The sequence below is a fragment of the Miscanthus floridulus genome, chromosome 3, assembly GCF_019320115.1.
Source record: "Miscanthus floridulus cultivar M001 chromosome 3, ASM1932011v1, whole genome shotgun sequence".
NCBI classification, from domain to species: Eukaryota; Viridiplantae; Streptophyta; class Magnoliopsida; order Poales; family Poaceae; genus Miscanthus; species Miscanthus floridulus.
Window position 1 is genome coordinate 912,308 of NC_089582.1, and position 11,233 is coordinate 923,540.

At 42.0% G+C, this 11,233-nt stretch overlaps 1 protein-coding gene across 1 annotated transcript; it reads right to left on the minus strand.

Annotated features, from left to right (window-relative positions):
- Window positions 1–4,616: 4,616 nt before the first annotated feature.
- LOC136544744 (disease resistance protein Pik-2-like) lies at window positions 4,617–10,963 on the minus strand. The gene is made up of 2 exons (XM_066536810.1): window positions 10,042–10,963; window positions 4,617–7,156 (listed from the first exon to the last, which is right to left on the minus strand). The coding sequence occupies exons 1-2, from the start codon at window positions 10,893–10,895 to the stop codon at window positions 5,131–5,133; spliced, it is 2,880 nt and encodes a 959-aa protein (XP_066392907.1). The 5' UTR covers window positions 10,896–10,963; the 3' UTR covers window positions 4,617–5,130.
- Window positions 10,964–11,233: the final 270 nt, after the last annotated feature.

Below are 11,233 nucleotides of genomic sequence, written 5' to 3' on the forward strand. Positions count from 1 at the left end.
TAGAACCTGCCGATTCTGAAAACCCAACGACGTGCCAGTCAATTTGACCTGCAATTGATAAGGAAAATAAATCTTATCAGTAATTTAAGGTGGAACATGTCGGTGTTGCTACAGATAGTTTCAAATATATGGCTAGATAGCCGATTCAATAAGGCTATCGACTAAATAGTTGATATCCGGCGCATCCATGAAGTGAAGATATTTACATCAAGGATTATCGGCTAATATTAAATGATAATGATATGAATCAAAATAACCAATGCTCATAGATCATAGCAGATTTATGGTGACTGATTAATCTAGACAAAAATAAGTACAATACACCCAAATACAAAAATCAAAAGATCTTTCCTTAATTTTAGATTCTAATATATATGACCAAATGGTCGATTGATGTTATCAATCGATTACAGGGTTGATAATTAGAAAAGAAGCGATATAAGAAAACATCATCAGCTAAATGGAACATAATCAGAATAAAGCATCGAGCCGATAAGTTTGATGAAAAGAGTATAACATGTGAACAAATCGACTGTCTAATACAAATGAATATACAAACACTCTGAATCTAATGTATTATCATCAACAGTGAGGTTTGACCGGATCGATACAACTATGATAATGATAACAAACTAAAGCCAAAGAATCTATAAAACCATCTATAGGTCGACAGATTCAGTAAAACATGCTATATGTGTGAAAGCACAGGCGAATCGGCTAAAATAGCCGATGTAGACATAGCAAACAAACATAGTACATATTTCGATTATGAACAAAACCACTAATCGATAATTTCTAATTTTGAGTCTTACTAGTGAGGTTCGACTGGATCGATATAGCTATGGTAGTGTCATTAGATTAGATCTCATTAACTAGTGAATTTATTCAATATTGAAACATGTCTTTGAATGCATACTATATTTGATTGGAATAGAGATAAAACAGCCGATCTAGCAGAATTAAGCCATCAATTATAAGATTTAAAGCATGACTAGATCAAAGGACGACCAATTAAGATAATTTGAGGCCGATCTATCTCTATCTCAATTGGGTGATTTATTATAATTAATAAAACATTAATTATAACAAGATTGATAACTAGTAAATCAACCAAAAATAGCAAGAAAAGTCTTACTAATCTTTGCCAATTCGTTAACAGGTGATATTGTATTAAACAAGTTATTTAACACAAGATTGATAACTTTGATATATATTATGATTCGTAAGAGATCAATCAGCTGATGCAGCCTTACAAACAATGATATGGATCGATAACTAACTTATATTATAGCTCATAAAAGATCAACCAGCTGATGCAGCTTTAGAAGCACAATACAAGTCGTGACGGTACTCACAAGCAAGCTGGAGGTCGATCAGTCGATATAGCCCTGTTTGCTGAAGAACTCGCCGAGATCTATAGTACTCCTACTCCTAATGTGATGGTGAAAGCCAGAAAGATTATATTGATTGATTGTTCGTGTCCTTGTACAATAACCGAGGTCTAATATTTATACCCGGAACATAAATATGAATCCTATTCAAATACGACTCATTACAATTCTTGACATAAAAGAAAACTTTCTAACTTAATAATAATTTGGACCCTAATTTTTCCTTATTTGTAGAGTCCAACACACCTTTCTGTCATCATTCATGCATAGCCCATGGATGTCGTCTGCTGACGTCATCTACAAAATAGCTGAATCTGATATTTCATCCAAACCAGCTGATACCGATTCACATCTAATTGATTCCTCGACACAATCTTGGAAGCTTCGAGTTCCCGCGTTCTTTCTTTCCAAATTTTGGTGTAAACAATAACATATAGAATTATACATACAATATATTGAATATCAAGTACAAGAGTATGATATTGCAATATCAATGAGTTGGTACAACTTGACAACAATATAAAAAAATTTGTACAACTCTCAAGCACACTAAATAATACAACCCAAAACAATTATATGTTTGTATGACTCAAACTATTACAACATTTATTAAGTGAGATATCAAATGTTGGACCAAGATTACTCCAAATGTCCAAACATGTCTCTAGAACCAAAGTCTAGGAGCATGTTGTCTGTCGATGGAAGATTCTCTTCAATGTTAAGAGAATTGTTGCTCACTTGTTTTTTATGGGCCTGATTGGAAGAACCCTCTTTCAGGACAGCCTCATATGCAAGATTGAAGTGTGCCTCATATCTTGTGTCTCCTGCTAGCTTGACCTCTTTTAAGGACTTTTGGTACAAAGCAACCAGATACTTAGGTGCATGGCAATTCTTGGCAAAATGCGAAACATCCCCACATATATGACACTTATTGTCATTTTTGGATTTCACATTGTCCCTCTTCCTCTTGTTTGAATTAGGCCTTTGTCTCCTGTTGTGTTTGCGTTTATCAGTTTTGTTCTTTGGAAAAGATCCATTGAACTTATTCCTAGTATTTTTCTGTAAGTTGTGAACCTCAGGCAGAGGCACCGAACCAATAGGGCGCTTATGATGATTCTTCAGAAGAAGTTCATCATGTTTTTCTGCTTGAGTCAATGTATGAATAAGGTAGGAATAAAGCTGGTAATTATGAGCCCTGTATTGTTGTTGCAATACTCTATCAGATGGAAGCATATTAGAGAGTGTTTTCTCTATCTTGTCTGCATCCGTTGGCTCTTTCTCACAAAACTTCGACTTAGAACAAATCCTATGAACAACATGATTATAGTCTGCCACAGCTTTGAAATCTTGGAGACATAAATGATTCCATTCATGATTGGCCTCAGGCCAAATAAGTTCTTTTTGCTGCTCATATCGCTCTTTAAGAGCGACCCATAATTTGCGAGGATTTTCAATCATAAGATATTCAGATTTAAGGTCCTTATGAATATAAAAGCGTAGCAAAGCCAAAGCAGTATGTGTATGCTTATCTTGTAGGACAACCCTAGTTTGGGGTTCCTGAATTGTAGCCAAAAGACTACGAGATGCGAGCGCTATCTTGATATCAGAAGCCCATGTAGGGTAATTGCTGCCATTTGGATTCTGATTAAGATAAAAAAACTAAAACTACAAAACTCGCTGTGGTTTAATATTAGAATAGATTTCTAATCTTATCCTTTTCTATTTGGATTCCGATTAAGATATACTCCGTATTTGGATTAGAATTCCTAGCTATCTAGGTTACCTTAAGAAGTCTTGCATATGTCATATAAAACAGGACGGTTGTAGCCTACATAGTCGAACAGAGACCACATTCACATAGTTAGAGAGGGCCGGACAAAAAAATGGGAGAGAAATTTTGCTTCTTTAATATTAGGTATAGATATAGATACAGAAATACAGCTATGTATATACTACTATATATACTAGTAGCTGTCGGACTTGCAGGGCTGTGGCTCCGCCACTGCTTAACATGTCTACGACAATATTAAAAAGGAGCATAAAAGGGATCTGCACAATATTTTATATTTGTTTGTCTATGTTTAACTTGTGAAAAGAGAATTCAAATTGAAATAAAATGGCAAAAAAATATTTTTTAAACATGGCATATTAAATAGGGCCATCTCCGTTAATCCTTTAATGGAGGCGGGTGCCTTCTAACGACTGCCTTCGTTAAACCATATTAACATAGACAGTCTCCTTAAGGCAGCCGCCTACGTTAATATGGTTCACAGAGGCGGCCGTGGTGCCCACCTCCGTAAAGCGCCATTAACGCATACACTTAATCGGAGGCGGATGCCCTGTCCGCCTTCGTCAAGCCATTTTGACCGCCACCTTTAACGTAGGCACTAGTAGTGTTCATCACTTGCTTGAATAAGTACTAGCGACTGATGGCAGTCCATCGGGCATGCACGACTCAACCTCCTATTTAGGCTTGATCTAGGCCATGTGAGACCAGCCAAGGTCTTGTTTGGATACACTCGTATTTTGAGTGAATTGAGATGAAACTTATTTGAATTTTCATCTTCATCTCAATGCACTCAAACAGAGGTGGATTGAGATAACGAGTGTATCCGAATAAGCCCTGATGCATGAGTTGATCCACGCTAGCTAGACACGACCCTAGCCCGGTAGTGCACGAGTTGGGCTGGACCACCTAGTGCAACTTCCTCGCCGTGGCCTAGTTTCGTGTTCATTGCTTAACTCTGTGATACAGGATTAGAATCATCCTTTTGAGCAATGCTAATATAGCTCACCATAAAGTCATTGAAGCAGAGCAGCAACCTCATGCTGCCGTAGCTGTTGCGATACTCCCCTGCACACGCATTGGGCAGGCCCTACCTCCATCTTCGATGCCAGGAGACCCTCCTCATCATGTAGGAGCAATGGTGCTTTGCTACCGATGCCAGGGAGAACAAGGCTGCAGCTGCACGTCAGCTCCTGTGCTCTCAGGACTATGGTCCATGGAGATGTCGCACTCCTATTAGGCGACTTTGTGGCTTGGAGTTGTTGTTGATTGGGCTGCGACCTACCCTGCATGCGCTTCCGGCATTAGTAGCAAAACACCAGAAAGTACAGCCGCCTTCACAGCAAGCGAAGGTAGAGCGCTGTCCCAAAATGAATTAAGAGACCAGAAAAACAACCTTCCGCCATCCTTTGGTCGTCAAGCAGAGGACAGAGGAGGCCCCTCGTTCTGGACCTTTGGCTTGGCGGTGCGCAGGACGAGGGCAGAGACACAGAGAGACATAACCATAGGGGAATGGTCCCTTGCACTGCAGCCTGGTAGTCGTTCGTTCCGACGCGAAGCCGCCAAGCCAAGTGCCAACTACCGAATTAGGCAGGATAGGCACTACCGTGGGCGCGATAGGCATCAGCAGGAAGGGGAACTGAGATTTGGGAAGCAGGGCTCTAGTAGTCGGGTCCCTTAATTTGCACTGCGGGAGGTACCTACAGACATCAAGTAGCGCGTGTAATGTCCAACACAAACACAAGTCTGTGGAAGGCTCACCTGAAATCACAAGTGCACAACAGTGTACACACAAACTAGTACATTTTCCATAAAGATAAGGGAACTCTTTTTTTTGGGAAGACTACATAACATTAGGAGGAAAAGCAGCAGTACTATAAATGGTACAAAAGAGACACGGCCGGAGAACCAGCTTTGATGTTCTCAACAGTAGTAATTAAGACGATACAACAATCACCAATATTTAACTGCAATTTGGAATTGGTTGGACCTCGAGCGCCTATCATTCTCAGCCTTCATTTGCTCAAGTACTGTGTCGACTAGTGCATGATAGTCACATCGAGAGTCGAGCATAACCTTTTTCAGGTTGGTCAAGTGTTCAATGCCAACGATGCTCCTCTCCGCCATGTGTATGGACCTATAGTCAAAGCGAAGTTTAAGCATCTCAAGCATTGACATCGATTCTTCCTCAAACCGAATAACTTTGGGTAGATAACCTCCAAGTTCCAGGTGGCCGAGCACCGGAAATTTGTGGCTGCTGCGTGCAACCAGCTCATCACCCCTGTAGCAGTCCCAGTCCACGTACAATGTCTTCAGATTGGGCAGCATACACACGATGCCAAAGAGCTCATCACCAGTAAGGGTTGTATACACAGTAGAAAAACTAACAAGATGTGCGAGTGACCCGATCCAGCTGGGCAATCCATTGGCAATGTCACCTGTGATCCAAAGGGTTTGGAGGAGTCGTGGTGGTGTTGGTAGGTGATGGAGAAAATTCAGTATCTTGACACCACCGTCATCACTCGTTCCATGTCGTCCGATAGTGAGCAACCGGAGGGAGTGCATCTTACTTATGGACTGAGCAAGCTCTTTAACAACCTCCGCATCAATGGCCTTGTTGATGTCGATGAATATTGTTAACTCTTCTAGTTCCTCAACTTCACCTACCTCTTGGGCAACTTTAGAGTCATTCCCAAGAGATACCCCACGCAACACACGTAGGGCCTTCATTTTGTTGATTCCTTGGGGCATAGTCCAATAAGTTTCCCAATAATCATCCTTGTTGGAGAAGAATATGTACTCGAGTTTCTCTAGCTTTGTGACAGTTTTTGGTAGCCCAGTAAGTTGTGTGTCAACTAAATCAAGTGTCTGTAAGTGCTCCAGATTCCCGATCTGCCTAGGCACCTTGCTTATGTTTGTGGCCCTCAAGCTTAGGAACCTAAGTAGGTATAGATTGCAGGCGTACCTTACATGCTTGTTTGTCACTCCCTCACAGTCTTCTAGGTCAAGCACCCTCAAGAGGACAAAGTTGCCTAGCGTTTTTAGGACCTTGTGTTGCCCATGGAGTTGGAACATGCTCAGTGATCGAACATGTTGTATGTTCAAATTATCCTCGCCTCGGAGGCCTTCAACATTTCTCTTTGCTACAAAATCTAGACTTTCTACGTCAGCATGGATGGAGAGGCGACGGATCTTGTCATACAACATCCCCTTATACTGCCCTCCATGCAGGCTAAGAAAGTTAGCTTCCAAGGACTTGGACACCATGACCTCAAGAAGCATGTCATGCACCCTGTATGTTTGCTCCTTCCAGGCATAACCACCCAAATGGCCTGCTTCTTCAATCATGTTCCTACTCAAGAGTTCGTCCAAGTAAGACTCTGCAACCTCCCACATAGTCAACCCCCGCTTTTGATGAACCAATCCTTCAGCCATCCATCTTTTCAATAGTCGGCCCTTTCTGATCACATAGTCCTCTGGAAAAATGCTAAAGTACATCATGCAACCCTTGAGCTCATGTGGGAGGTGATTGTAGCTAAGTGTGACAATATGCTTCATCCCCTCAAGGGTAGGGTGGATCTCCATTTGAGAACCAAGTGATTTGCAGACTCTATCCCACTTATCTTTGCCTCCTGGTGATTTGTACCCTACCAAAACACTAGCAATGCTGATAATGGCCAATGGCAGCCCACCGCATTTTTTCAAGATGTTGCTCATTACATCTTCAAACTCCTTGGGGTAAGCGACATCCATGGAGCCAAACACTCTACTGACAAACAACTTCTTGGAATCTTCAAGCTTAAGGGGTTCCATTTTATGAATGCAAAGGGCACTAAAACTAGCAGGACTGCATGCATTGGCCACTATTTCTATCCGAGTGGTCAAGATGATTCTACTGCCCTTGTTGTTCTCTGGTAGCTTGGATTGGATTGCCTCCCATGCTCGCACACTCCAAACATCGTCAATCACTATGAGGTACCTGGTTTAAGCATATGTAATATAGTTAGTTTAGCCATATATCCAGAAGGCAATTTATGACCCCTCAGGTGCAAAATGTATGAAAATGTTTATGTGCAGTCTCTTTATTTTTGCAGAACAAGGTTACAAGAGTGGGAAGTGCAATTATTATTATTTCTTATACTAGTCTATCAACCCATGCTCTATACATATTAGAAGAGTGGGAAGTGTTAGAAATTCGTAGATAAGTTTAGGCCGCATCTATTCAAACTACTTGCATTTTTCCTCTCTAATTCTTCGTGTTCTAACACGGTATTTATATAGATATTTTCTTATCTTTCCCTAGTTGTGATAGATTTTAGTTTCCAATTATACTTACTATATACTTTTTAAAACCCATTCATTGTTTTCCACATTCACTACTATAGAAAAGATTTTGCGAGATAGTGTCATTTTATTATCTAAGGCAGGCGGGCTGGACGGTCGCCTCCGTTAATAGGTGGCAGGGCCGCCGCCCGAGCACCCGCCTCTCGGTTAATGCTCAATGGAGGCGAGCAGCATTAAGCATCCGCCTCTGTTAACCCATTAACCAAAGCGGGCAACTTAAGACGTCTTTCTCCATTAATCATTTATTTTCGGAGACGGTCATTTTTTTTGAAGGCGGTCGTTCTAAGGGTCCGCCTCCGTAAATCGATTTACGGAGGTGGGTGCCTTAAGATGTATGCCTCGATTAATGATTGCAACAAAAAATAATTCATATTTTTTTCATATGAACTTGGATGAAGGCAAACTTGATATAAAAATTGTAGCTCTCAACAAGATCTACAACTTTGTAGTTGAAAAGTTTTTGAATTGAAACTGTTTAGGGTCCCAAAATATTGTTGTAAATGCACAGATTTTGAAATTTGAAATTTAAAATTATCCAACGATCTTGGATGTTGACATGGTCTATACAAAAGTTAAAGTTCTCAATAGAATCTACAACTTTGTAGTTGAAAAGTTTTTAATTTGAAGATATTTAGAGTCCCAAATACGTGTTGGAATGTTATAGATTTTGAAATTTAAAATTTAGAATTCCTAAACGATCTCAAATGTTCACATAGTTAATACCAAAGTTCTTGTGGCCAACCCAATCTACATGTTTGATATTGACAAGTTTCTGATTTAAAGTCATCTAGAGTCTCAAATATGTGTTTTTGAAATTCACATGTTTTGAGACTCAATTTTTAAAATTTTTCAAACTATCTCTGATGGAGATACATCCCACACCAAAGTTGTAGTACTTAACAAGATTTAAAACTTTGTAGTTAAAAGTTTTTCCATTTGAATTCATTTAGTAGCCAAAGTATTCAATATAAGTTTATAAAATATTGATATAAAATAATAACATATTATATATAGACATGAATTAGTGTGTGGTTAAGTGGTAGAGATGTGGTAGTGTTGAGCGCCAAGTTGTGGGTTTAACTCTCCAAAGTTGCAAGTTTTTTGGTTTTTTGGATTTTCTGGAGAACATTAACGGAGGTTCGTTAATTGATTCCGCTTGAGGTGGGCAAAGCAACGGCCTCCGTTAATCTGCATTAACAGAGGCGTTTGATTGGAAGCGGTTGTAATGCCCGTCTCTGTTAATTGATTCCACCCACCTCTAGCAAGTTTTCTATAGTAGTGATTGCCACACGTCTCTATGTGTATTTGACATATACTTAGCTAAAACCTTAGTTTCAACTAATATGCTTGACCTAGAAATAGATATGTGACCATTGTTTCTTATACAAATATGTATACAAGGTCATGCTTGTCACGACTTCAACTCCTTGCTATAGTGCGTGGAGAAACCAGAGCTGGTGAAGCAAAAAATACGGTTTTCAGTTTATTTTGATAAGAAAGATAACTTTTTGCTACACGGCCCAAGGAGGAGCTAGAGCCAAGCCGGGCAGAGCTCCACCAAATGGGACCTTGGTGCGAATGGTGACTGACATCATGATTGTATTACTTAAGTTAGTTTGTTTCTATATTTAAGAAGTCAGAGGTGGATATTGTATAAGCACATATATTAGTACTTTGGTATTTTATAAATGATAGATGTAGGTAGATGCAAATTTAGACAATTACTTTATGTTATTTTTCATAACCTAGACTAGAGGTTCCCTCATGCAAAAGCCTACGGCTCTGGCCGTTGGGCAGGTGACTTTAGTCCCGATTCGTTGCCCCAATCGGGACTAATCCTCTCTTTGGTCCGGGTCCCAAATATGGCCGAGACTAAAGCCAAAACCGATCCAAACGAAAAGTTTTTTCTCTACAGGTGTAACGACATTGCTATAGGTTACTTTAGGTTATTTACAACAATGGTTGGGCCGGTGATTTAAATGCAAATTTATGAGCCTATACTTTCATAGTGGCATAGATGCTTGGTTAGTTAGGATGAAGATTAAGGGCTTGCCTTATATTATTTTCACAATTTTCATAATAATACAAGCAGGAAATTTGGAATTAAGTTTAAGGTGTAACTTTTGAATCTTTTCACAATGTCAGATGTGGTAATTAGAAAAACAGAATAGATCCAATAGTGACAATCATTACTGGCGTTGTACTTCTAATTAGGATTAATGTGAACTTTTCAAAGGAAGACTATAATAGTAATAGATAGTGTAAATATGGTATCATTAGAACTACCGTGGTCCGTGGGAAGTCACTTTTATCATTAGATAGTGTAAATTGGAAGCTCCTTTAATTTAGAGGCGCACGTAACAAAAACTACGTGTTTGCTCCATTCTAAATTATAAGTCGTTTTGACTTTTTTGATACATGTCATAGCAAAATGGATGAACTAAATTATAATTTGAAATGGAGGGAATATCTAGAAAGCCAAAACATCATATAATTTAGAGCGGAGGAGTACAGTAGTACCTTTTGTCCACGAGACGCTCCTCGAGTCTTTTGGCTAGCCCGTTGTCATCCAGGTCGTCGATTGCACCCAGGGCAGCCTCTTCCTTGATGCCCCTGTCGTCAGCTGTTTCGGGCTTCACGACCTGCCGAAGAAGGTTCGTGAGCAACACCTTGAGGTCCCTGCTCGGCTCGAACGCCTGAGACACGGACACCATCCCCTGCCACGGGAACTCCGCTTCTAGCCGCCGGCACACCTCCATGGCCAGCGTCGTCTTGCCAAGGCCGCCGAACCCCACGATGGAGAAAACGGCCTTGCGTTCACCCTCGTCGCCAACCGGCGCCTTCAGCCGTGCAGCCAGTTTATCAGCCTGCTCCGCGATGCCGACCAGTCGGTGGCGGCGGTCGGCGTCGTTAGCTGGAGCGGACACTGTCATGGGGGCGGGTAGCAGAGGAGGGGAGCGGCGCAGCGCGTCACGGTTGACGCCGAACCGCGCCTGGCGCTCGCTGATGGCGAGGGTGCGGGAGCGAAGGGCTCTGATCTCACAGGCGAGGCGGCGGCGAGACGGGAGCGTCCCGAGCAGGCGTCCCAGCCAGGCGCGCACGCCGTCGGTGGGCCGGGACCTGATGCGCAGGGTGTAAAGGTTGATGCAGTCCTCCGCGTCGTAGGCAACCTCGCCCAGCTGCCTCATGCACACCTGTAGGAAGCGGTCCACGGCCCCATCCTCTGCCTCGGACTGCATGATGAGGAGAGCATTGATGGCGTCTAGCTCGTCCCGCAGCTCAACAACTTGGCCGCCGACGCCACGGAGCTGCTGGTACTCTGAACTCAGCAGCTCCCCGGCGTTGCTCAGCAATGTTTGTGCCGCGCCCTCCATAACGCGCTCTCTCGCTCGCTCGCTGTGTAATGTAACAAGAAGAGAGAAGAAGCGCTCAGCAGAGGCGCAGTGTGCCACACAACTGTCGGTTGAGTTGGGGTTGGGGAGAGATTTATGCTGCTGGTCGGCTGGTCTGGACTCTGGAGTAGTCCCAGAGTTTGACGCCACCGAGGGACTAACCAAGAAATGGGGGCGAACTTCGCAAGGCGTGGGCGTGGCGTGGGCGTCCCCGCATGGCGGCCACGACTGGGGAGGGTGCCTCTATAGCATAATAAATGCACGTGTTTCATTGAGGCTGTGTTTAGTTCCAGAAAGTTGGAATTTGGGGCTACGGTAGC

Excerpts from the sequence above, each read along its gene's own strand:
- LOC136544744 (XM_066536810.1), bottom strand. The coding sequence starts at position 10,895 with ATGGAGGGCGCGGCACAAACATTGCTGAGCAACGCCGGGGAGCTGCTG. Across the intron at positions 7,157-10,041 it reads GAGCGTCTCGTGGACAAAAG|GTACCTCATAGTGATTGACG; the intron begins GTACTACTGTAC and ends TGCTTAAACCAG.